The sequence below is a fragment of the Papio anubis genome, chromosome 9, assembly GCF_008728515.1.
Source record: "Papio anubis isolate 15944 chromosome 9, Panubis1.0, whole genome shotgun sequence".
NCBI lineage: Eukaryota > Metazoa > Chordata > Mammalia > Primates > Cercopithecidae > Papio > Papio anubis.
In genome coordinates this window covers 50,855,358-50,880,497 of record NC_044984.1, presented here as the reverse complement: position 1 = coordinate 50,880,497, position 25,140 = coordinate 50,855,358, and the positions used below count along the sequence as shown (strand labels likewise).

The following is a 25,140-nucleotide window of genomic DNA, read 5'->3' as shown; positions in this document are numbered from 1 at the left end:
TGAGGCAGGAGAATCGCTTGAACCTGGGAGGCAGAGGTTGCAGTGAGCCAAGATTGTGCCACTGCACTCCAGCCTGGGTGACAGAGCAAGACTCTGTCTCCAAAAAAAAAAAGACAAGGATTGGAGCCCTGGAAGTGGTTCTTACTCCTGAGCCAGACTCAAGCAATAGGCCAGCAGAAAAGAAGGAGCTTTTCATCCCCTTCACACCCCCATGTTACTCACAGGCAGTGACTGGCTGTGAGGACTGCCTGGCTGCCCTGCTGGACCACGACGCATTTGTGCTGTGCCGAGACTTTAAGGGCCGCACACCCATTCACCTGGCCTCAGCCTGTGGCCACACTGCAGTACTGCGGACCCTGCTGCAGGCTGCCCTTTCCACAGACCCCCTGGATGCTGGGGTGGATTACAGCGGATACTCGCCCATGCACTGGGCCTCCTACACTGGTACTAGACTGGGGCCTCCACAGGCACAGGAGTATGTGTTGGAGTGTGTGTAGAGGAGGACGGGTGGGTTGTGGGAGGGACCTGGGTTGATCTGAATCTGGAAGTGGACTGGAGTGTCAAGACACAGGACAGACAGGGAACCTTGTTGTTTTTCTCCATCACAACTCTTCCTTACTCATGCCCAGGACACGAAGATTGTCTGGAGTTGTTACTTGAACACAGCCCGTTTTCATACCTGGAAGGAAACCCCTTCACTCCTTTGCACTGTGCAGTGTAAGTCCCTTCTGCTGCGTCAGCCCTTCTTGCGAGGGCCCATGACCTGAGCTTAGGACAGGTAGCCTACTTCTCTTGTCCTTCCTGATGACCCCTCCTCCCTGTTCCTCTAGGATTAATAACCAGGACAGCACCACAGAGATGCTGCTGGGAGCTCTGGGTGCCAAGATTGTGAACAGCCGAGATGCCAAAGGACGGTGGGTGATAGAAGACTTGGGGAGAAGTCCAGTTGCCTCTGGCTTCCTCTTTCTGCTTGGGCAGTATACTCTTCCCTATTTTAATCTACCCTGATCCCCGCCTTACAGGACCCCCCTTCACGCCGCTGCCTTCGCGGACAATGTCTCTGGGCTCCGGATGCTGCTGCAGCACCAAGCCGAGGTGAACGCCACTGACCATACTGGCCGCACTGCGCTCATGACGGCGGCTGAGAACGGGCAGACCGCTGCTGTGGGTGTGTAGGGGCCACTTGTGGAAGGGAGGAGCTCCCCTGGGGCATTTGCAGGATGGGTCAGCCCTGCCTGTGGAGGCTGGCTGGGGCTGGGGTTCAGACATCAGGAGGGTTGTCTTTGGATGTCTCGCCATCTGCAGACGGAATGCAAAGTGGAGAGCCGGGATGGCTGCTGCTCTGGAGGGAGGGTTCAGTCCCTCTGTCACATTTCTCTCGTAGAATTTCTGCTGTATCGAGGGAAGGCAGACCTTACTGTGTTGGATGAGAACAAGAACACGGCCCTCCACTTGGCTTGTAGCAAGGTACTTACCTGAAGTGATTGGGGGACTGCATAAGGGGCAGCGCTTGATGAAGAGAGGTAGGTCTCGGTTGTAGGGGGGACTAGGGCGGAAGTGAGGATTATCCAGCACATCCCACTGGTGGGGCAGCTGTTTGTCCTCCTGTTACTCTCCCAACTCCTGCCTTGCACCCTGCCACACTTCTACTTCACAAGTCTCCACTCTGTTCCCCTCCCTCAGGGCCATGAGAAATGTGCCCTCATGATCCTGGCGGAAACCCAAGACCTTGGCCTTATCAATGCTACCAACAGTGCGCTGCAGATGTGAGTGCCTGGAAGGGGGCTCCTAGCTGGGGGAGGCCGGTGGGTGACGCAAAAGAGTGGCTGCTGTTCAGAGGCTCTCTGGAGCCTATAGTATTTGTTCAGCACCCTTGCCACCCTGTCTGGAGGTGGAAGGGCAGCTTAGCATCAAGCTCCTTCTTTTTCCTTTTTTCCAAGGCCACTCCACATTGCTGCCCGGAATGGTCTAGCTTCTGTGGTACAGGCCCTGCTGAGTCGTGGAGCCACAGTGCTGGCTGTGGATGAAGAAGGTGGGTGGGGTCTGGAGCCCCCTGCCTCTCTTGGGTTTGGGGTCAGGGACATTCTTTAGGAGGTGACTTCTTAATCTTGCTTTACATGGGATTTTCTTCCCAAGGGAACTCTTCAGAGTAGGGAGCCCACACCAGTACTCTGGAGTTTCACAGGGGAGCCTGCAGGGTCAGGAGGACTCCACACCCCGGGCTTTGATTCCTATGTCCACCCTTTAGCCCGCACTTAGAGAATCTGCCTGTCAGTCTTCCTGGGCCCTCGTCACCCTTGGATTCTGCCCCTGCTGGGTACCTGCCTGCCTTGGCTCCCTCCACAGAGAAAAGACTTCAGGGCTTGGGGGAGGCTGGCTGGGATACAGGACTCTGTGCCTCAGTTCTCCCCCTTGGCCCTGCAGGTCACACCCCAGCACTGGCCTGTGCCCCCAACAAAGATGTGGCGGACTGCCTGGCCTTGATCCTTTCCACCATGAAGCCTTTCCCACCTAAGGACGCCGTCAGTCCTTTCAGCTTCAGCCTGCTCAAGAACTGCAGCATTGCAGCTGCCAAGACGGTGGGTGGCTGCGGCGCCCTGCCCCATGGGGCCTCCTGCCCCTATAGCCAGGAGCGGCCCGGCGCCATTGGGTTAGACGGCTGCTACTCCGAGTAGCCCCCTCCAGTGTCCCTCCCCCGCCGGTGGCTTGATATCTAATTCTATTTATTTAGAAAAAGTCTAAACATTTAGGGCACTTTAAAGGAGAACACGACTGGGTGGAGGGGGCGGAGGGGAAGGAAGCCCTGGGGAGCAGCTGCTCACCCCTTTGCCACACCATCTTGGCCTGGCAGGGGTCTGGGACTGACAGGGAGCACCCCAGGCCCTTGGTACCCCCAGGGCGACCCCTTCTGCCAAGTGTCCCAAAATGATTGCTAAATGCCTGGCTGCCCCACTCTTTGACTCCATCTCTTGGTTCCCTCTTTCTGCTGCCAGCTCCCCTGACTCTTCCCTGGGGACTCCTCTCTGTGTCCCTCTTCTCCCCTGCCCCTGCTGCCAGGCAGATCCCTTCTTCTTCCATACCCATCACTGCCTCCCTGCTCGGCCGGTCCCTCCATCCCCGCAGCAGTGAGAAGCCTTAATTTCTGGTACTGTGTGAGCACTCTGGGGGTGTCCCCCTCCCCCTTCAGGGGCAGCTAGAGGATGAGGGGGGAGGATATTTAGCACTGGGGCCTGGAGCTTTTCCCCCACTTCTGTACCCTATCACCCCTAAAGTTCAAATGCAAAACACTTGAAGCAGCAACTACTGTACCTGGGCCCCAATCCTGCACTCTCCCCTGGCTCCTCATATGCAAATCAAGGGCTGGTTCTGCCCCCACAGCCTGCCCCCTCCCCCTTCCCTCCCAGTCCTAGCCTGGCCCCTAACCACGCACTTTAACCTTGCTTCTTTCTTTTATCTTCTTTTGGGAGGGCAGAGCCTGTGGCCATTCCTGCCCTAGCTCTCCTTTCCTTGAACTTTGAGGCTTGTCATGAATTTTTAAGTAAATGTTTTATCCTTTAGGGGAAGAAACAAATTAATTTCCTGCCCATTTCAAAACCACAGCCCTAGTATGTCCACTGTGTTTCAGGCATGTGTTTGCATGTATATGGAGGGAGGGACCGTGTTCTTCCTCCTGTGCCCCCAAGCCCATAGTTTATCTGTGCTCCCGATCTGCCTCCACCTTCCGTTATGTCCAAGAGTACCCACTGCCCCAGTCACTCCTGATCTGAAGCCAAAGATGGTAGGAGGGGCAGGGCCGACAAGGGACCGTGGCTACTCGGGACCCAGGCTTCCCCTCCAGTGTGAGGAAGAAGCTCTGACCTAGAGAGAGATGAATAGGTACTGGGGCTTGGTCCCTGCCTTCCCAGCAGGGAGGAAAGATGGGATTGAGCTAGGGGCTGCATTGGTAAGATTTCTAAAAGTCGCACCCCAAAAGCCAAACTGGGCTGGAGTGAAGAGGGGGCAGTTTTCTCTCTAAATGTAGCATTGAATTTGGCCCTGGTCCCTTTAAGTGCTCTGTCCACCCATCTCCTAGTGCAGCCTCCTGGACAGTTGGACCCACTCCTGCAGCCCAGTGTTCCCTTCCTCACACTCAATACCTCAGCCAGGGGCCAAGACACAGAACTTGAATAGAGGTCATGCCCCCTCCGCCCCAACAGTGCATCCTCGCCCAGTTTGGCTGCCATCAGTATTGTCCCCTGAGAACTGGACAGGCTTCGTTTACACAGTACAGGGTCTCCCCCTGAGGGGATCCTTCAGCCTCCCTCCCCTACCCAAGTTTGCTTTATTCACAGTCTTACCCATCTTTTAGTTGTATACCCTGAATGTCTTGCCATCCTTGTCAAGGGTGGGCTGAGGGGAGGGGGGCGTCCCAGGGACCCCCTCCCTCCCCAGTGGATACCCTTAACCATACCTCATGCTGGTTTCCAGAAGCCTGGGGTGTGTCCAAGTCCTTATCTTTCCATGGTCCCTTTTGATACCCTGTCTCTGTGTCTTGCTTCTCCCAACCCTCAGTTCCTAAATCATTTCAAGGCTTCCAAATGACCATTATTGATGAGAAGGATTGTGCAGCTTTTAGTTTTTATTTTTATTTTCAAAGCCAAAGGGCCTTGTGACGCCCCTCTTGCCCACCTCCCTCCACACCGTGTCCTCCCCTATATGACAATCAATGTGACCTCTCTTAAGGGCTGCAGCCCCCATCCCCAACCCTGCTGGCTCTGCAAAGCTTGCCTTCCCTTCAATTCTCTCTCCTGAAATCTTCCCATTCCACCCCCTCCTTCTCATCTTGGTGCTGGGAATTAGGTGGTGGGGGGCAAGGGGAGTGAGGAGATGGGTCCTCCAGAGAGAACTCGCGGAGTGTGAGTCGTGTTCTCCTTTTGCGATGTTTGGCGATGGCGGGAAGCATCCGAGTGTCTGTCAGGAGCCCCGTTGTCTTGCTAGATGAGATTTCTGGGGGCTGTCCGCTCCCTGCTGCCCTCAGCACACTGTCAGCAGTGCTGGGAGGTGGTGGGGAGTCCTCTATCCCTCCATATGTGGCTGTGAGGAAGCCTGGGGGACAAACAGCCTCCTCTCCTTATGCCAAAGGAAACCCCACGCCCCACCCTGGGCTCCCCAGCCCTAGTGTTTTTTGAAGCATTTTGACCATTCTCATGGCCACTGCATATTTATTTTAATGTTAAGTTTTTTTTAAACCTCTTTGACTTAAACGGGTGTGGAGAAGTAAAACAGGCAGAATGCCCCCCAATCTTCATGGGAGAGGGTGGGGAGGGAACAGCGCCTTCCCTTTGCCCTCCCCCTTCCCCCTCTCCCCACCGCAGCTCTAAAGCACTTGCTTCAAGTAATAAGCACTTTTGTGAAAAGGCCTATTTTAAGCGAGGACCCTGGGAGCAGCCCCAGGTCCCAGCAAAGGAAACAGAGCGAGGGCGACATAGGAGACAGGGAAACAGACGTGTGAATCAGAGGGTGAGATGGAAAGAGCCAGTTTTTAGTTTCTGATTTTTGGGGAGCTATTTCTGATTGGGCGGTGGCTCTGGTAGGGTCATGTACTATATCCTTCAGAAAAACGAATGGCACAAACTGTGGGTCCCAGGAAGGACCAGCAGACCCGGGTCACTGCCACTGTCCACTGAGACTGACGGGCCACCTCCCCCGCCCCGTGGCCCCCTGAGCCATAGGACTGCTGAAAACCACTGAATGTACAGCCCAGGTTGGGGTGGGGAGCAGCCCCTGGGGGAGGGGGCTTCTCCTTTTGTTTGGTGCTGTGGGGGGTGGGAGAGATGAGACTGAGGGACTGCCACCCCACGTAGACGTGTTTCTTGGGGTGGAGGGGCTGAGGAGGGCCTACCTCCCTCTCCAACCCCAGCCATGGCCCCTCTTCCTTCCTCACCCCTATCCGTTTTGACTGTAAGTCCAGCTCACCTTTGCCTTCAATATGTAACCAAAGGAAAACTCAATACTGTTTCCACCACTGTCTGCCCACCCGAGCACCTTCTTACTCCCTGGACCTAGAAGGGGAGAAGAGGCTGGGGGTGGGGTGGATGGGGCCAGAGTGAACGGTTCTACAGCTGTACCCCCAAAACCTCCTCCAGGGTCTTGGAAGGGGTCCTGAGAGGTGGGATTGGGGCCGGGCTGGCAGGGCTGAGTTTGCGCGCTGTGTATCTTATGCACGTGAGTGTTTTTGTCTGAATGACTCCAGTGACTGCTCCAGCGGGGAGGCCCCTTCCTCCTTCCCTCTCAGCCATTTCTCACCCACTTCCCATACCCAGTGTTCATCCCCTACCTCCCCTTCCCACCGCAAAGGAAAATAGCCTTACAGACCCTAGCCCAGAAACCCTACTCCTGGGGCAAACCAGTATGGGCCCCCATCCCACCTAGTTTGAACCCTACCTTTTAAGAAGGAGGGATAAGGAACAAAGCAGCCCCTTCCCCTCTAATTGTGGTGGCTCCAGCCTTCTGCAGCCTTGACCCAGGTGGGGCGAGGGCGGAGGTGAGGAATCTTTGAGGACCAAGCCCAGTGGTCTGGGAAGTGGGAGGTAGAGAGGGAAGGGTCTGCCTTGGGGGCTCCCTCCTCCCAACCCAACCCCTAGAGAAGTGACCAAATCCCAGAGATGGGGTGAAGCTGGGGTGGGGAGGGTCTACTCTTTGAATTACTTGAAGGTACTGACTCCAAGGCTGCTGTTGCCCACTTAGGTGTGAGGGGGACACTGTCACTGCATTTGGGAGGGCAGAGGGTGATGGGTGACCAGAGGATCCACCTTGGCCCTCACCCACTCCTGCTAGGCCCTTTCCCTGGGGAATCTGGAAGCCTGACTTTGCCCCCAGGGAAGTTGGGGAGCGCCTTCCCTCCCTTCTCCACCCCTCACTCTGGGCACCCTCTCCAATTGCACTAAAGTAGCTGTTGTGCCAGTCTGCCCCCCCAACAGTGGGGGAGGTCTCTGCTTCCAGTCTTCTTCCCCCGCTGCCTCCGCTCCCACCCTGGACAATCTCCTTGTTTCCCTTGTGTTCCTGGATAGCTCAGCTTTGTATGTGTGTTTGGGGGGTGGGGGTGGGTTCTGACTGGAGTGGGTTTGGCAGGGGTTTGGGAAGGGTTAGGGGAGGATGGAGGATGAAGTCTCCTGCCCCCTTCCCCAGCTCCAGGCCACAGAAGCCTGGGAAGGGAGGGTGCCTACTCTCGCTGCTGTGTGTCTTGCAGATGTGCCAAAATGGGGGTGGGTGGGATGGGAGGGTGCCTGGCAGAGCAGCCCCTGGGGTGGCTCTCTCAAAGCAATATAGTTCCCCTGCGGGGGACAGCAAGACAGGGGAGAGGGTTGGGGTGGGGACCTGGGGGTTCCCCATGTACAGCTGTGTATATTCAGGGGTGTTCTCTGTCTGGTACCCGCCGTGGGCATCTATGTGTGTGTGAACCTCCCCTTCCCCAAGCCCTGCATGACCTGTGATGCTGCAGACACCACCATCCTGTGTGCAGGTGTGTGTTGGGGGGCACGGAGGGGCATGTTCCATGTCCTGTTGCACCCTCTACCCTGTGACCCATGTACTCGGTTGTAGGAAGTAAAGAGAACTGAGCACAATTCACTGGATTCTAGTGGAATCTTTCTCTAAGCAATTTTCCCATTCCTGCCTCTCCCTGCCCCGGAACCACCTGTGGTGCTAGTGTTGGGATCAGGGGCGTTTAACGCTGGTGGGCAGCAATAAGGGGCAGATGTGCCCAGATGCCTGCATCCCCAGGGTGCCGAGGGCAGCAGGAAAAAGTGGGGACCTCGGTGCATTTGCCCCACCCCTCCCCTTCCTGGGCTAAAGCACAATGCTCTCCCCGCAGATTAATGACCCTGCGCCCTCCAGGCCCCTACTCACATCCTCCCCCAACCGGCTTCGGGTCCTCCCACCACACTCTGGTTTTCTATGCTGTTTTGGTGCAAGTACAACTGTCGTAGTCATGGCTTTGGGATGGGTTCTGTTTATTAAAATCCTGTTGCTCCTACTGGCCCTGTGTCCCGCCTCCATTCCTGTGGTTGGGGGGAAGGAAGGGCAACCCAACCCCTTTCCACTGGCCCCGTCAGCCCTCAGTGGTCACGGGCAGTAGCCGCTCCTCCAGCAGGGCTATGGCAAGCATGAGGCCGCCCCCCAGCAGCAGCCCCAGCCCCTGCAGGAGCACATGGGGCGTAGGCTTGGGCTCCGGAGGACGAAGCAGGGCTGGTAGCTGAAAGAAAAAGAGGATGTCAGGATTCTGGCCTTGCCCCTGACCTCTCAACACCAGAGGAAGGGTGTCAAAAAGCATCAGCAGCCCCCGCCTAAACACCTCAGTCCCTTGTTTCTCAGACTTTTGCGGGCCTGTGGTCTGATGCCCTTCCAGGAGCTAATGGTAGAGGCGGAGGGACTGCTACCTCCCTCTCCTCCACTCCCACCTCCCCACTGCCCTTGTTTTCTCCGCTCTACCCGACATCTCTCACCATGTCCACAAGGGCCACATAGAGGAAGACCCCAGCAGTGACCCCAAACACCCAGGGAGTGAGGGGGACAGGGCCCAGGCTGAGCCCCACCCCCAGGACTGCACCCCCCAGTCCCAGGGCTCCAGACACAAGGCTCAGCAGCAGCAGCCGCCGAAAGGACAGCCCTGACTGGAGCAGCATGGCAAAGTCACCTGTTGGAGACAGAGGACAAGATGGGAGGGAGTAAGCTGGGGTGCCCCTCATCCATGCCACCCGCCAGCCTCCAAGCTCTACCCCTTGGAGCTGTCTCCTTTCTGGAGTCCACCCCGCCCTGCTCCTGCCATTCCTACCCAGTTCATGGGGCAGCTCGTGGCAGAAGACCGCTAAGGTGGTACTGAGGCCACTGGAGAAGCCATCAGAGAAGGCAGCACCTGGGGCCAACGGGGTTGGAAGTTGTCAGTCCAGAAGAAATGTCTCCTCAGAAGCAGGCTCCTGTGTTCTGTGGTCCTCCCATCCTCTCCCCATTTTCCTCAGGGCCCTCTCCTAGCCGCAGCGGATAACTAGGGACCCTGGCCTCCCCTTGGACCTGCTTCCCTCCATTCCCACCCCTCACACCTATGGCCAGCCCATCAGTGAGGTTGTGTAGACCGTCTCCCAGGAGGACCATCCACGTGATATCAGTGCCACCCTGGTGCCCATGACTGTGGCCTTGGTGCCCAGGAGGGGCTGGGGCTGGTGGGTGCTGGCTGTTCTGCTCCCTCTGGCCTTGAGCCCCTAGCTCTGCGGGAAGAACCACAGGACAGTGTTGGTGGCTGCAAGTAAGGACTGTGAGCTTCGAGCCTACTCTTCAAATTTTCTCCTCTAGTCACCTGGAGCTGCCTGTAGGGGCTGAAGGGCCATCCCACTGCCATTCTCCGGGTCCAGGTTTCGTGTTTCGAGATCCCTTCGTTTTCGCCTGCAGCATCTCTGAAATAGGAGGGTATCCCTCCTAGTGGAGGAGGCAGCAGAGCCAGGGACTAAGGGGAAGCCAGGCCACAAGCTGGGAAAATGAACACCTGGTTCCACCTCTGGCACCTGGGATGTTCTTTGGCCTCTACCTTCTTCCCAGGTTGGCACCTCCCCTCTGTTTCTTGTTGACTTGAGCTCAGAAGATGATGCCATTTGGCCAGAAGTCCTGGGTCTGTGCTTAAGGAGCCCCTATCCACTCCCTGTTAGCCAATAGGTCCTGCACACCAGGCAAATATCGGAGATCCAGGAGCACACACTGCTCCTCTCTTGGCTTTTTGACCCAGTTCTTTTTTGGTTTTTTTTTTGAGACAGAGTCTCACTCTGTCACCTGGGCTGAAGTGCAATGGTGCCGTCTTGGCTCACTGCAACCTCCACCTCCTGAGTTCAAGCGATTCTCCTGCCTCAGCCTCCTGAGTAGCTGGGATTACAGGCATGTACCACCACGCCCAGCTAATTTTTGTATTTTTAGTAGAGACAGGGTTTCACCATGTTGGTCAGGCTGATCTCGAACTCCTAACCTTGTGATCTGCCCGCCTCGGCCTCCCAAAGTGCTGGGATTACAGGCGTGAGCCACCACGCCCAGCCTGGCCCAGTTCTTGACTGGGACTCTGGTTTCAGCAGAAGGAGGAGAAAAGGGTATCACTCACTGGCCTGAGCCCTCGGTGTCGCAAAAGCCCCAGCATGTTCTCCAGCACAAAGAGCAGGAAGAGGCCTCCGAGCACTGACAGCCCCGGGCCCAGGTCCTCCTCTGGTAGTCCACCAGGTCCTGCGTGCCGCCCTTCTTGTGCCTGACAGAGAGAAGGTCAGGGCAGACCCTGGAAGCCCCTATACCCAACAACATCCCCTTGCATGGGTGGTGGCAAGCCTTTGCTCATATGCTCTACTTGAAGGCACCTGTGAGCTGAAGCCAGGATCCAGGAGTAGGATGTGGGAGGTGATGGAAAGTGGGAGGGGATGTCCTGTGGCTGGGGATACCTTAGATCCATGGAGGCCAGGGGTTCAAAGAAGGGGCTTCACATACATGCGGTAGCAGGTGTAGCAGTGCATCCCCACAAAGAGTGCCCACGGCCAGGGCCCCCAGGAAGCCCAGTAAGGGCCGCAGTAGACGAGGTTCCAGGAGCCGCAGCAGCAGCAGGGATAGGGGAGAAGGGAGGCTGAGCAACAGGACTGCCAGGGCACTCTGAAGCAGGGCTGGGGAGAATCAGGGGCTGAAGTTAGGCCAGGGCAGGAGGAGGGTCCCACATGTAAGGTGGGGCAGAGAGAACACTACAAGGAGAGGCAGGACCCCAGTGAGCCTCCTTTCTTGGCATAGGCCCCACTTCCAGGATTCAGGGAGCCCCCCACCCACTCCTACTTGCTGACCAGATAGTAGATCCCCTGGGGGTGCAGGGGCCGGAGCTCCGATGCAGACGCGGCTGTCGATCTGATAAAGCAGGGCTGGGCACAGCAGAGCAAACTGACGAGGAGTCAGAGGAGCAGCGGGGCTCAGGCCAAAATTGACCAGCAGCTGGGAGCCGTTCAGACACTAGGGGAGTTGAGGTTCATACATTGGAGAATCACCAGGAACTATGACTCAGATCTTTAACACTTGGCCAGGTGCAGTGGCTCACACCTGTAATCCCAGTACTTGAGAGGCCCAGGCAGGTGGATCACCTGACGTCAGGAGTTCTAGACCAACCTGGCCAACATGGTGAAACCCTGTCTCTACTAAAAATACAAAAATTAGCTGGGGATGAGCCGGGTGCGGTGGCTCAGGCCTGTAATCCCAACACTTTGGGAGCCTGAGGCAGGTAGATTGCCTGAGCTCAGGAGTTCGAGACCAGCCTGGGCAACATGGTAAAACCCCATCTCTACTAAAGTACAAAATATTAGCTGGGCATGGTGGCGTGCGCCTGTGGTCCCAGCTACTCAGGAGGCTGAGACAGGAGAATCGCTTGAACCCAGGAGGCAGAGGTTGCAGTGAGCCGAGATCACGCCAGTGCACTCCGGCCTGGGCGACAGAGTGAGACTCCATCTCAAAAAAAAAAAAAAATTGCTGGGGATGGTAGTGAACACCTATAATCCCAGCTACTTGGGAGGCTGAGGCAGGAGAATTGCTTTAACCCAGGAGGTGGAGGTTGCAGTGAGCCGAGATCGCGCCATTGCATTCCAGCCTGGGTGACAGAGTCACACCCTGCCTCAAAAAAAAAAAAAAAATTTAACAGCTGTCCTTCCATTGCATAGACTCCTGGGTCTCTCCCAGGGTCCCCTTTGCTCCTACTGGCAGGTGTCTTGGGGACTGGGGCCAAGGGTACTTATAATCAATGTGTATTAATTATTAGTAAATATTCAGTCCAATGCAGGTATTCAATTCGATACAAACTGGGTGCTAGTGAGCATTGTCATCATTTCCCCCTCCAAACCCTGATCATTTCAATCATTTCATTGATTTGATAAATGAAGCTGGTTGGAAAACTAGAGCTCTCCATGCCAGAATCTTAAAAGGGAAAAGACCCTAAAATGCCATCTAACCTCCCTCTCAACAGCCCTGTCCGATGTTCATCTGGCCTCAGCTTGAATGCTTCCTGCATAGGGCACTCACTGGACCTCCATCAGGGTTAGGCAGCTTTGTCTGCCCTCTGGTGTAAGTAGAACATATTCTCTGTCTTTCTGGATGAAGACGGCTATCCATTCCCTGCAGTTCTCCTCTCCAGGTGACCATCCAGATCCTATCCTGGGCTGCTTCTCTAGATTCTCTGCTTTGCCATCTATTCCTCTAAACTGAGTCTTGGAGCTCTGGATATGGGCTCACCTGCTCTGATCCCAGAGGGAACATAGTTCACTATTGAAATAGCATCCCCTAAGACCACAATGGAATTTTTTTTTTTCTTTTTTTGAGACAGAGTCTCGCTCTGTCACCCAGGCTGGAGTGCAGTGGTGTGATCTCGGCTTACTGCAATCTCTGCCTCCTGGGTTCAAGCAATTCTCCTGCCTCAGCCTCCTGAGTAGCTGGGATTACAGGCATGTGCCACCATGCCCAGCTATTTTTTTTTTTTAGACGGAGTTTCCTGTTGCTGCTCAGACTGGGGTGTGCAATGCACCATCTCGGCTCACTGCAACCTCCTCCGGTTCAAGCCGCATTTTTCTCACCTCAGCCTCCTTAACTAGCTAGGGATTACAGGCACCAAGCACACGCTCGGGATTTTTTTTTTTTTTTGAGACGGAGTCTCGGCTTGTCACCCAGGCTGGAGTGCAGTGGCTGGATCTCAGTCACTGCAAGCTCCGGCCCCGGTTTACGCCTCTTCTTCTGCCTCAGCCTCCCCGTGAGTAGCTGGGACTACAGGCTCGCCACCTCACCGCCCGCTTTTGTATTTTAGTAGAGACGGGTTTCACTGTGTTAGCCAGGATGGTCTCATCTCCTGACCTCGCGGATCCCGCCTGCCTCGCCTCCCAAAGTGCTGGGATTACAGGCTTGAGCCATCATGCCTGGACGGAGTCTCGCTGTGTTCCCCAGGCTGGAGTGTGCAGTGGCGCATCTCCTGCCTCACTGCAAACTCCTCACTTCCCCTGCTCACGCTTATTCTCCCCGCCTCAGCCTCCTGGCAGCTGGGACTGCAGGCGCCCGCTACCACGCCCGGCTAATTTTTTGTATTTTTAGTAGAGACGGGGTTTCACCGTGTTAGCCAGGATAGTCTCGATCTCCTGACCTCGTGATCCACCCGCCTCGGCCTCCCAAAGTGCTGGGATTACAGGCTTGAGCCACCGCGCCCGGCCTAATTTTGTATTTTTTAGTAGAGATGAGGTTTCACCACGTTGGCCAGGCTGGTCTCAAACTCCTGACCTCAGGTGATCCGCTCACCTCGGCCTCCCAAAGTGTTGGGATTACAGGCGTGAGCCACCACACCTGGCCCATGTTGGGATTTAAAAACAAAACAAAAAAAAACTGATTATTTAAACATTTCAGGCCATCTAATCCCATGGCTCCTTCCCCTTTAGAGACATCAGACTCACATCCTCATTCAGGTGGTCAGCCAATGAGTGGTCCAGCAGCAGAAGCCTGTGAAAGAGGTCCAGGCCCGAGGGGGCTGGCCCACGGGGTAGGTGAGGAGCCTTTGACTCTTCCAGGTCACCCCACCCTGAGGGACCCAGAGGCATCCCTGCCCAGACATCCACACTCAGCTCAGGGTTCTGCGGCCTGGAATGGATGAGACAGCAAGTCAGCCTCCCTTGTGTTCTCTATCAACCCGCTTTGAGAGGCTCCCAGGGAGTTTAGGGGGAAAGAGGGAACTAGCCACTGACGGGAGATCCTGGGACCCAGAAACCATGGAATGTCATTCTTAGGAAGATCTGAGAGTTGTCCATTTTCTGCCACTGGGGGGACAGAAAAAAGGAGGACAACCAGCCGGGCGCGGTGGCTCACGCCTGTAATCCCAGCACTTTGGGAGGCCAAGGTGGGCGGATCACATGAGGTCGGGAGTTCGAGACCAGCCTGACCAACATGGAGAAACCCCATCTCTACTAAAAATACAAAATTAGCCAGGGTGGTGGCGCATGCCTGTAATTCCAGCTACTTGGGAGCCTGAGGCAGGAGAATCACTTGAACCCGGGAGGCAGAGGTTGTGGTGAGCTGAGATTGCGCCATTGCACTCCAGCCTGCGCAAAAAGAGCGAAAGTCCATCTCAAAAAAAAAAAAAAAAAAAGGAGGACAACCAAAAGGGCTACGAATGGCTGGGCACAGTGGCTTACACCTGTAATCCCAGCATTCTGGGAGGCTGAGGTGGGTGGATCACCTGAGGTCGGGAGTTCGAGACCAGCCTGACCAATATGGTGAAACCCCGTCTCTACTAAAATTACAAAAATTAGCCAGGCATGGTGGTGTGTGCCTGTAATCCCAGCTACTCAGGAGGCTGAGGCAGGAGAATTGCTTGAACCCGGGAGGTGGAGGTTACAGTGAGCCAAGATCACACCACTGCACTCTAGCCTGGGCAACAGAGTGAGACTCTGTCTCAAAAAAAATTAAAAAAAAAGAAAAGAAAAGAAAAAAGAAAGGGCTGCCAGGAAAGGGCTGCCAGGTGCGGTGGCTCATGCCTGTAATCCCAGCACTTTGGGAGGCCAAGGCAGGCAGATCACCTGAGGTCGGGACTTTGAGACCAGCCTGACCAACATGGAGAAACCCCGTCTCTACTAAAAATACAAAATTAGCTGGGTGCGGTGGCACATGCCTATAATCCCAGCTACCAGGGAGGCTGAGGCAGGAGAATTGCTTAAACCTGGGAGGCAGAGGTTGCGGTGAGCCGAGATAGCGCCACTGCACTCCAGCCTGGGCAACAAGAGCAAAACTCCATTTCAAAAAAAAAAAAGAAAAAGAAAGGGCTACGAATTTGGAGCCAAATTAGCCCAGAGACACTGAACAGTGATACTAAGAGCAAGAAATTTAAGGGCTTAGAGATTTGGAGGAGGAGAGAATTAGAAGGCAATGGAGGTCTAGGGTGGTGGCTCCCATCTGTAGTCCCAGCACTTTGGGAAGCTGAGGCAGGCAGATCGCTGAGCTGAGCCCAGGAGTTTGAGAACAACCTGGGCAACATGGCGAAGCCCTGTCTCTACAAAAAATTTTAAAAATTAGCCGAGTGTGGTGGTGTGTGCCTGTGGTCCCAGCTGCTCAGGAGGCTGAGGTGGGAGGATGGCTTCAGCCTGGGAGGCAGAGGTTGCAGTGAGCCGTGAATATGTCACTGCACTTCAGCCTGGGTGACAAAATGCGACCCGACCCCCCCCCCCCCGTCTCAAAAAGAGAGAGAAGGCAATAGAGGCATGAGAGGTTTTGAAGAGATACCAAGGAGCTGGGTTCTGAAGAATTTGTAACTCCAGGGATCTTGTGAGGAAGCCAGAACGAGGCAACTGGGGGCAAGCACTGAGAGAACCTGGGGGATGTGGCCCTGTGGAGTGGAGGAAGGGGTCAGTACCTGTGCGTGGAATTGTTTGCAGCTGGGGGTGCAGCCCGTCCAGTCAGAGGCCCATGCTGTCCCAGGCGAAGCCCCTGAACTCGGCCTAGCCCCAGGCTGTGGAGAAGCCGCGCCAAGCCCCCTGCAGTCAGCGTCCCATTCTCTCCATACAGGCCAAACAGCTGGGCCAGGTAATGGTTCTGCTCCTGCTCAGCAGGGCCCAGGTTGGGGACTGAGCCCCCTACCCAGCCCAAGATGACCCACACACAGAAGCCGGCCAGCAGATGACTCACTGGGGACCCCATCATTGGTGAGGGGAATGGCTTAGGGTCTCAGGTTCTGGCTCCTATTCTCCCCGAAACATCATGAGGACTGTGCCCTGGAAGAAGAACGAATGGGCTGGAGTTGCTGCTCTGCTCTCCAGCTCGGGTCCCTGGGGGAGCCAGAGCTCCTTACACCTGTTCCCCACCGAGTCCAGCAGCAGCCCCTACTGCAGCCTTCTTTCTCCCTTCACACTGCCTTCTTCGGGAGCAGCCTCTTGTTTGCCGGTTCCTAGAGCACCTCCCTGACTCGGAGCTCTCCCCATACTTCATCCAGAGCTGACTGTCCATTCCTTCTCCCCTAAACCCCACCCCTCAACTTTGCCCCACCTCTTTATCCCCCCTCAATCCCCAGGGCCTCACCCCTACTGGCAATGTGAGAGCTGTCACCTCAGGTCCCTTGTTAGACCTTGCCGTTGACGTTAAGCAGTTCCTGAGTCAGGGAGGGGGGAGTCCAGGCTTAGCCTCCAGGTGTCCAGGTGGATCGGAGGCCACGTCACATAGAAGGCTAAGATGCACACGCGCCCCCTCCTAGCCCACCTGCCTTGGGGCGGGGTCAGGGGTGGGGCCAATGTGTGAAGGCTCACATAAGAGAGGAGTTAATGGTTCACTGGTCTCTGGGGTGGGGGTCAAAGGTCAGTCTCTGCTGGGCCCCTGAGTAGGGAGGGGCCACCCTCTGCCCTGGGAAAGCCACATGGCTAAGGAGAACCTGGGCCTAGTCTTTTTCCTCTTAAATAATTCACCCCATCCTTAACACAGTTAGTACCATTTTAGCCCTTTCCTGCATGTACTTCCACCCCACCTACCTTACATCTGGCACTAAACTTCATCTCCAACCCCCATCCCCATATACCTTGGGAAGGTTGGACCCAGGTGTCCCTAACCTGGGGAAGAGGGGGAAAAGGCAGATCAGTGGCAAGCCCAGATGCATGCATGGGAAATAAACTGTTCTTAGCAATTTCTCACCCCAAGAAGAGAAAGAGCCAGAGCTCTAGGGATCAATGACCAAGAAAGGGGAAGCCCTGTGGGGGAGAGGAAACAAGGATCTGGGCTCCCCTCTGATGTCTGACCTGGCCTAAAATCAGGAAGCGAAGTCTGATAGGGGTGACTGGTCCAGGGGGTTGAGGTTGGCATTACCTGATCGCAGGAGACAAGGACACCCAGAGGAAGGGGGACACAGCCTTCTTGGTTCCAGCTGGGGGGGTAGGCAGGCAGGCGGGCAAGGGTCACCTGCAGGGAGGGGGTAGGGGAGGGACACTACCTTAAAGGGGCAGGTCTGCTTTGCCTAGGCCTCCTTACCTGTAACCTATCTTCCTTCCACCTTCTAGAGACACCCCACCTTCCCAAATGCCTAGTTGCTAACCTCTTCCTTTTCCCACAAAAAGTAAAGGAGTCCAACACAGAGTAGAGTGGTAACATTTATTAGGAAGGAGAGATTTCAGTTAGACTCCCATGTCTCACACAGAAGAAACAGATGGTAACTGCCATTTCTTTCTTTCTTTTCTTTTTTTTTTTGAGATGGGAATTTCTCTCTTGTTGCCCAGGCTGGAGTGCAATGGTGCAATTTCGGCTCACCACAACCTCCGCCTCCCGGGTTCAAGCGAGTCTCCTGCCTCAGCCTCCCGAGTAGCTGGGATTACAGGCATACACCATCATGCCTGGCTAATTTTGTACTTTTACTAGAGATGGGGTTTCTCCATGTTGGTCAGGCTGGTCTCGAACTCCCGACCTCAGGTGATCCGCCCACCTCGGCCTCCCAAAGTGCTGGGATTACAGGCGTGAGCCACCGCGCCCAGCCAGTAACTGCCATTTCTAAAGAGGAAAGAGAGCAGGCAGAGGGTCCTGACTCCCAGGGGACAGCTAGTTCAGCTGGACAACGAGGGAGTATGAGATTAGGGTGGATAAGAACACTGCTCACCACCCCTCCACTGAAGTTCAGTGGCTAAAACACTGCTACACCAGCCAGCCAGTGGAAGGCTATCTTGCTCTCCAGGAGACACTTGGGATGTGGTTGGTGGCAGGAAGAAAGAATGTCATGCTATCTTTTGCTGCTCCTCCGGGTTTCTTTGCCGTTACTAACAGGGTTGCTGGAAGGGCCAGGTGGGCCTGCAGGTGTGTGGTTGGGCTGGCTTCGAGTGATTCGGGTGCTGGGCGGGTGGGAGGGAGTATGAGGGGGATGTGAGCCACCACCAGGACCTGTTGGGGCACTCAGTCCATTCCCATTCTGGCTCTCAGAGGCTAGTTGTGGGAGGAGAAGAAACAAAGGAATTAGTTAACATAGGAGAGGGGTCCATCTCAAGGCCTGCCTCCATGCCCCAAAGAGTGGCACAGTCTTCACCATGCACAACTGCGTCTTAATGCCAATTCGACCAAATGCAAAAGACTGTGGGCTACAAATATGAACGGAGCTCCAGAGAAGACTCACACGATCATTTGGGAAGTTGCTACATGAACCCCGGTATGATATTTTTCTCTCGTATTTATCTCACTATTATTGGGAATCAGACCTAGAATTAGCTGTTTAGTTCTAGGCTCAAGGATCTCTGACAAAAATGCCCCTTTACTGGGTCAGGCGCGGTGGCTCACGCCTGTAATCTCAGTACTTTGGGAGGCTGAGGTGGGTGGATCACGCGGTCAGGCATTCGAGACCAGCCTGGCCAACATAGTGAAACCCCGTCTCTACTGAAAATACAAAAATTTAGCTGGGTGTGCTGGCGGGCACCTGTAATCCCAGCTACTCAGGAGGCTGAGGCAGGACAGTCGCTTAAACCTGGGAGGTGGAGGTTGCAGTGAGCCAAGATTGCGCCATTGCACTCCAGCCCTGGCAACAGTGCGAGACTCCATCTGAATTAAACAACAACAACAAAAAAAAGCCCTTTTACCAAAAGTGATTATAAAACTGGAGAAGCATGGCAAGGGGAAGGGCCTGAAGTCTCTGCGTTAAAATATGAGGCACTTAAAAAAAAAGGTGTGTATGTGTGTACCATGATAATGTTCATTTTAGAAAATATAGATAAGCATAAGTGAAAAGATTATTACACATAATCTTACCCACCAAAGATAATAACAAGTCACATTTTTGTGTATATAAGTTTTTATTTTTAAATTTTTACTGTTTTAGAGATGAGGTCTCACTTTGTCACCCAGGCTTAGTGCAGTGGTGTGATCATAGCTCACTGCAGCCTCAAACTCCTTGCTCAAGCAATGCTCCTGCCTCAGCCTCCCAAGTAGCTAGGACGATGGGTGTGTACCACTGCATCTGGCTTAAATTTTCTTTTTTTTTTTTTTTTTTTTTGAGACGGAGTCTCGCTCTGTTGCCCAGGCTGGAGTGCTGTGGCAGGCTGGAGTGCTGTGGCCGGATCTCAGTTCACTGCAAGCTCCGCCTCCCGGGTTCCCGCCATTCTCCTGTCTCAGCCTCCCGAGTAGCTGGGACTACAGGCGCCCGCCACCTCGCCCGGCTAGTTTTTTTGTATTTTTTAGTAGAGACGGGGTTTCACCGTGTTAGCCAGGGTGGTCTCGATCTCCTGACCTCGTGATCCACCCGTCTCGGCCTCCCAAAGTGCTGAGATTACAGGCTTGAGCCACCGCGCCCGGCCTGGCTTAAATTTTCAATGTTTGACTGAAGCCAGGTGTGTGGGATGATTTCTTTGAGCTCTCATAATTCTGGACATACCACTATCATTGAACTTAACCATGGCGTATTATAATCATTATCTCTCTCCTGTATAAACCACAAGCCCCTAAAGGCAGGTAGTGTGTTTTATTCTGTGGCAAATAGAAGGTGCTCTAGAAACATTTGTTACATGAAGGCATAGGCTTGCTTCTTGCATACAGTAGGGCACTATGAACCCTAAATAGCATGGAAGTTATAGCCTAGTGGTTCTTTTTTTTTTTTTTGAGAAACAGTCTCACTGTTGCCCAGGCTGGAATGCAGTGGCATGATCTCAGCTCACTGCAACCTCTGCTTCCCAGGTTCAAGCTATTCTCCTGCCTCAGCCTCCCAAGTAGCTGGGATTACAGGCTCCTGCCACCACATCTGGCTAATTTTTGTATTTTTTTTTTTTTTTTTTTTTTTTTTGAGACGGAGTCTCGCTCTGTCGCCCAGGCTGGAGTGCAGTGGCCAGATCTCAGCTCACTGCAAGCTCCGTCTCCTGGGTTCACGCCATTCTCCTGCCTCAGCCTCCCGAGTAGCTGGGACTACAGGCGCCTGCCACCTCGCCCGGCTAGTTTTTTTGTATTTTTAGTAGAGACGGGGTTTCACCATGTTAGCCAGGATGGTCTCGATCTCCTGACCTCGTGATCCGCCCGTCTCGGCCTCCCAAAGTGCTGGGATTACAGGCTTGAGCCACCGCGCCCGGCCATTTTTGTATTTTTAATAGAGATGGGGTTTCGCCATGTTGGCCATGGCTGGTCTTGAACTCCTGACCTCAGGTGATCTGCCTGCCTTGGCCTCCCAAAGTGCTGGGATTACAGGCGTGAGCCACTGTGCCCGGCCAACCCAGTGGTTCTTAAACCATATCTCTACTGAACCCTGCTGCTCCACTGGACTAAGATATCTGCAGCCCATGGCTGGGTGTGGTGCTCATGCCTGTAATCCCAGCACTTTTTTTTTCCCAGCCAAGGCAGGCAGATCACCTGAGGTCAGGAGTTCAAAACCAGCCTGGCCATCATGGTGAAACCCTGTCTCTACAAAAATTAGCCAGGCGTGATGGCAGGTGCCTGTAATCCCAGCTACTCAGGAGGCTGAGGCAGGAGAATTGCTTGAACCCAGGAGGCAGAGGTTGCAGTGAGCCAAGGTCACGTAATTGCACTCCAGCCTGGGTGACATAGACTCCATCTTAAAAAAAAAAAAAATTAGCTGGCCATGGTGGCAGGTGCCTGTAATCCCAGCTACTTGGGAGGCTGAGGCAGGAGAATCACTTGAGGCGGAGGTTGCAGTAAGCTGAGATTGCGCCATTGCACTCCAGCCTGGTCGACAAGAGCGAGACTTAGTCTCAAAAAAAAAAAAAAAAAAAAAAAAAAGAGGGGTCTGGGAGAATTGGGTGAAGGAGGATATACCGAGAAAAGAGAGCTTTGGAAAAGGAATGAGGGAAATGCATCTTTCTAGGCTGAGCAGAGTGGGAGAGTTAGGAGGACCAGTGGATGGAAGGGAACAGATTTACCTGGAGAAGCAGCAGAGGGTCCAGTGGTAGGCTGGGAAGCTGAAGGGTTGCTGTCGTTCTGCACCTGAAGGCACAGATTACATATTCAGATCCTGCTCCCTCCCATGCTTCTTGTCTTGATCTGCCCTCTTTTCCCACCATTGTGGCCACAGGACTCACCGCCTTGTTGGGTGTCTGCTGGGTGCTGTACTCTGGATTTGGCTCACTGAAGTTAGGAACCTCAGAATAAACCATACAGAATCTGCAAGGGGAGAAAGTAGCTAAAGCCTTGGATTCATCCTCTGGGCCACTGCTGGAGGCCTCAGAAAAGTCCCGATAGGTTGGACGTGGTCACTCACATCTGTAATCCTAGCACTTTGGGAGGCAGAAGCGGGAGGATCGCTTTAGCCCACGAGTTTGGGACCAGCCTGGGCAACATGGCGAAACCCCGTCTCTATAAAAAATACAAAAAAATTAGCTGGGTGTGGTGAAGCACGCCTGTAGTCTCAGCTACTTGGGAGGCTGACGTGGGAGGATCACCTGACCCTGGGAGGTCAAGGCTACCGTGAGCCGGGATCATGCCACTGCACTCCAGCCTGGGCGACAGAGACTGTTTCTCAAGAAAAACAACAACAACAACAACAGAGAAAGTCCAGAAATAAGGCTTGGAGTACACACCCTATGCTGCCTCCTTGCAAACCCCTTTGCCCTGGTGCTTCTTCGTCCCAATCCCCAAGATAGCACTTACTCTCCAATCTTCTGCAGATCACCCCCACGGCCAGTATATAGTGTCAGACAACCTTTGAAAACTGAAGCGTACCTACGGGAGCAAAAAAAGCAAAATTCAGAGTACTCAGAAGTGTTATAGGGACTGTTAACCCCACTCTTGATTGTTGTTGCCTTTGGAAGGCCAGAAGTCACCAGCTGGCTTACCCTTTGGTGAGCCGGATAATGTCCCCAGGCTGGATCAGATTGCCGACATCGTCCCAGACAGAGATATTGATGCTGCCTGTTTTGTCCGCCACTTTGCAGGTCCGAACCTCATGCCCGTCCTTTGTCTTGGTCACTCGGCCTGAACAGAACAGATAAATCGAGGTGGGAGGATGGTCAAATAAATGGGGTGGTAGCTGTCAGAAGGATGAGATGTAGATATTGGTGGAATGAGGGAAAAGGTGTACAAGCAGGGGAAAGGCCAAATCCCTGGGGCATAAGGGGTTGGGATTGTGGAAGGGGTGGTGCTGGGGGTGGAGGTGGGAGTTCGGGGCCAGCACCATGGAGAGGGCCCTGAGTGGAAAGAGGCCCGCGTGGCACAGGAGGTCTAGATCTGGCAAGAGTTCTATCTACCCTATACCTGACTGCAACTTTCTGTCCCAGGGTCGAAGAGAGAGATTGGGAGTGAGGAGTGTCTTGCAGCTTGACTCGCCATCCCCATAGCAAGTTAAGAAAGCAGATAGCGTTCTTTCCCTCCTGCCCCCACCCCAATCCCGGGAACCCGCCACCCCAGTATAGACACCTGTCTCCAGCACAATGAAGATGAGGTTCAGATTCTTGAGCCCAGGCTTGATATCCTTCACAAAGGTCTCCGTCGTCATGCTGCCCGAGCCTCGGCACCCCACTGGATGGGGAATAAGGGATGAAGGCTCAATGCTTGAATCCTTTGCCCCCATGCTCCACTTCCCGAGGCCTACCTACCCCATTAGGCCGGGGTCAGGCAGCCTCAACCCCTCTAACGCTTCTAAAAGATTTAAAAAGAACATCCCCGGAGGCCTCCAACTTCAAGATCAGAATTTGGGGGTCTCTGGACAGGCTGCTTTGGGGCTGGAAGGCCCCCTGCCGGGATGCTCTTTTAGTCTCAAGCCCTGAAGTGGCGGAGCCGACGGAGACAGGAGTAGGGAACCCGGTGCAGAGCCAGGGAGTAGAATCTTACTGGCCAGACCTTCCCGAACCCTCATCTCGACAACCCGGGACTCGCTCCATGCCCTCCCCTGCCCGCCGCCCACCACCCACCCAGCCAGCCGGCAGGACTGTGCACGCCGCTGAGCAGCCCGCAGGGGGAGCCACAGGCTCCGCTGCCGCCGGATGCTGCCCGGTGGAACGCGGGAGTGCGGCCATTCCCGGAAGTTTCCCCGGCTGGCCTCCTCCGGCCAATCAGCACCGCCCGGGCGCGCCCTGCGTCCCGCCGCCTGCCCTGCCCAGCCAATCGGGATCAGAGACTCGTGCGCCGCGAAGGGGGCGAATTTCAGGTATTAAAGGAACCTTGGAGATCGTTGGCTCTGCAGGGGGAAAGATCCACCACTAGAGGGCGCACAGGGCCCTAATTTTTCTTAACTTGGCTGGGGAGAATGCACTTAGGCTCTAAGACGTTTGTTAGGCTCTAAGAGTGACACAATGGGAAAAGGAGCAAGGGCTTCGGAATCTGGCGGACAAAAGTTTGAATCCTGGCTCAATGCTTCACTTCCTTTCTCGACTATTTAAACATATGTAATTCCAATTCCGCTAGGCGCGGTGGTTCACGCCTGTAATCCCAGCAAGTAGGGAGGCATAGGCTGGAGGATAGCATGAGTCCAGGAGTTCCAGACCTGCCTAGGAAATATAGCGAGACCCCATTCGCCACAAAAAGGGGAAAAAAAAGACAAAAAATATGTAATTCCATCTTACGAGAAAACGGAAGTTATATTTAAAAAAGTGCCTTGCACACAGGCACACACGGTTTCCTCCCTTTTTATTGCTCTAACCCTTATCTTTGTTCCTGATTTGAGGTTCTCATCTTTAAGGCACTATCCAGCTTGGTCAAGGTCTCTGGGAAAAGTGGCATTTATACCAGAGACAAAAGGCAGGCTCACCCTTCTTGGAAGAGATGGAACCTGCGGCATAGAGGGAAACATTTGTTAGGCCCTCTTTTTTTTTTTTTTTTTTGAAACAGAGTCTCCCTGTGTAACCCAGGTTGGAGTGTAGTGGTGCAATCTTGGCTCACTGCAACCTCTGCCTCCCTGGCTCAAGCGATCCTCCCACCACAGCCTCCGTAGTGGCTGGTACTACAGGTTCACACTACCATCCTCGGCTAATTTTTGTGTGTATATATATATATATATACCCACAAAATATATATGCCCACCTCGTCCTCCCAAAGTGCTAGGATTACAGGCGTGAGCCCTTGCACCTGCCCGCAAAGGAGTCTTGCTCTGTCGCCCAGGCTGGAGTGCAGTGGTGCCATCTCGGCTCACTGCAACCTCTGCCTCCCGCGTTCAAGCGATTCTCCTGTGTTAGCCTCCCTAGTAGCTGGGATTACAGGCACCTGCCACTACGCCCGGCTACTTTTTTTGTATTTTTAGTAGAGACGGGGTTTCACCATGTTGGCCAGCCTGGTCTCAAACTCCTGACCTCGCGATCCACCCGCCTCGGCCTCCCAAAGTGTTGGGATTAAAGGCGTGAACCACCGCGCCCGGCCATAGTACTCTTACCTTACTTGATCGCAGAGTCCCTCTAGAGGACGGCAGAAAGGAGGCCTGAAACTTTAGTTCCTTTCGGGACCTGTCAAATTGTCCACAAAAGGTAGCTAGCTCTGTATTGTTGTGTATAAACAAATTACATAAAGATATGTGTGTGTGTGTATGCGTGTATTAATGTGAATTAGCGTTTACTTAGCCAATGTCCACAATAAATACCATACTATTTAATACCAGATTAGCCTAGGAAGTCATGTAATTGTAATGCCTTGGTTTGTTTAATTAATCCCCTATCTTCTCATGGAGCTCTTTAGGCTCCACATTGACTTCCCTTGGATCCCAGATTCTCTACCGCCCACATCCCCAACACCACAGTGTGTAAGCTAAGGAAATCAAACCCCAACTCAGGAAGACGGAAATTTTTTCTCCCTTCCTTCCTTCCTCTTAGGTGTTTCAGGGAACTCCACAAGTGTTCGAGGAGCCATCGTGGATACGGCAGGAGAGCGCCTGGGAGAGAGGCAGACAACCCATTGAGCAGCCCAGATCTAAGCTTTGCGGTCAGACTCCCTCACTCCCCACCCCGCGGCCGCCTTGTTACGAAGCTCTAGGATGCTGACCAGGTCTCTGGAAAAGGGAGAGGGGCCGGACCCGCAGCAGGTCACGCTGCAGGTCTGCCTCTCCGCAATGATCTCGCACCAATCTGCGTCAGCTCTAAGACACAAGTCACCTGCACCCCTCCAAAGCGAAGCGTGGCCGGCCAGGCCCACACGTTCTTGCCGGGAAGAACACAGAGTTCTCCCTCCCAAAGGACTATATAGTCCTGGCTAGGCCTATATAGACTCTAG

The 25,140-nt window shown here is 54.3% G+C and overlaps 3 protein-coding genes across 12 annotated transcripts in view; 1 reads left to right on the top strand and 2 right to left on the bottom strand.

Moving 5' to 3' along the window:
* Positions 1-8,014, top strand: part of ANKRD52 (ankyrin repeat domain 52) — a 20,538-nt gene extending 12,524 nt beyond the window's left edge. The window contains exons 21-28 of one of the 2 annotated variants that reach the window (XM_003906601.3): positions 225-444; positions 630-717; positions 831-914; positions 1,023-1,168; positions 1,385-1,467; positions 1,684-1,766; positions 1,941-2,032; positions 2,425-8,014. In XM_003906601.3, the coding sequence (XP_003906650.3) occupies positions 225-444; positions 630-717; positions 831-914; positions 1,023-1,168; positions 1,385-1,467; positions 1,684-1,766; positions 1,941-2,032; positions 2,425-2,675 (1,047 nt within the window). In that variant the 3' untranslated portion in view covers positions 2,676-8,014. The remainder of the gene's footprint in view (positions 1-224; positions 445-629; positions 718-830; positions 915-1,022; positions 1,169-1,384; positions 1,468-1,683; positions 1,767-1,940; positions 2,033-2,424) is intronic. The other variant, XM_021922507.2, reaches the window with a different exon arrangement.
* SLC39A5 (solute carrier family 39 member 5) lies at positions 7,975-16,924 on the bottom strand. Of its 3 annotated transcripts, XM_009180940.1 has the most exons (12): positions 16,846-16,923; positions 16,099-16,141; positions 15,410-15,767; positions 13,461-13,644; positions 10,833-10,995; positions 10,492-10,661; positions 10,118-10,258; positions 9,332-9,428; positions 9,078-9,242; positions 8,813-8,893; positions 8,484-8,674; positions 7,975-8,233 (listed from the first exon to the last, which is right to left on the bottom strand). In XM_009180940.1, exons 3-12 carry the CDS (start codon positions 15,694-15,696, stop codon positions 8,090-8,092), a joined length of 1,623 nt encoding a protein of 540 aa, XP_009179204.1. In that variant the 5' UTR covers positions 15,697-15,767; positions 16,099-16,141; positions 16,846-16,923; the 3' UTR covers positions 7,975-8,089. The 3 variants fall into 3 exon arrangements, with proteins under 3 accessions (XP_009179204.1, XP_009179205.1, XP_009179203.1); XM_009180941.1 differs by lacking the exon at positions 16,099-16,141 and having other exon boundaries at positions 16,846-16,924; XM_009180939.1 differs by lacking the exon at positions 16,846-16,923 and having other exon boundaries at positions 16,072-16,141.
* Positions 16,159-25,140, bottom strand: NABP2 (nucleic acid binding protein 2). Of its 7 annotated transcripts, none has more exons than XM_009180944.4 (9): positions 24,913-25,140; positions 24,694-24,802; positions 24,311-24,380; positions 22,363-22,464; positions 21,783-21,921; positions 21,598-21,669; positions 21,030-21,111; positions 20,871-20,934; positions 17,109-17,946 (listed from the first exon to the last, which is right to left on the bottom strand). In XM_009180944.4, exons 4-9 carry the CDS (start codon positions 22,439-22,441, stop codon positions 17,747-17,749), a joined length of 636 nt encoding a protein of 211 aa, XP_009179208.1. In that variant the 5' UTR covers positions 22,442-22,464; positions 24,311-24,380; positions 24,694-24,802; positions 24,913-25,140; the 3' UTR covers positions 17,109-17,746. The 7 variants fall into 7 exon arrangements, with proteins under 7 accessions (XP_009179206.1, XP_009179211.1, XP_009179208.1 ...); XM_009180945.4 differs by having other exon boundaries at positions 24,311-24,332; XM_009180943.4 differs by having other exon boundaries at positions 24,311-24,802.

Coding starts and splice junctions, on each gene's coding strand:
- NABP2 (XM_017945942.3), bottom strand. CDS start 22,516: ATGGGGGCAAAGGATTCAAGCATTGAGCCTTCATCCCTTATTCCCCAT. Junction 21,112..21,597: donor GATCTGCAGAAGATTGGAGA/GTAAGTGCTATC, acceptor CTCCCCTTGCAG/ATTCTGTATGGTTTATTCTG. Junction 17,947..20,870: donor ACCCTCTGCTGCTTCTCCAG/GTAAATCTGTTC, acceptor TCCCACAACTAG/CCTCTGAGAGCCAGAATGGG.
- SLC39A5 (XM_009180941.1), bottom strand. CDS start 15,696: ATGATGGGGTCCCCAGTGAGTCATCTGCTGGCCGGCTTCTGTGTGTGG. Junction 9,243..9,331: donor GCCCCTACAGGCAGCTCCAG/GTGACTAGAGGA, acceptor TTCTTCCCGCAG/AGCTAGGGGCTCAAGGCCAG. Junction 8,234..8,483: donor ATGTGGCCCTTGTGGACATG/GTGAGAGATGTC, acceptor TTTTTCTTTCAG/CTACCAGCCCTGCTTCGTCC.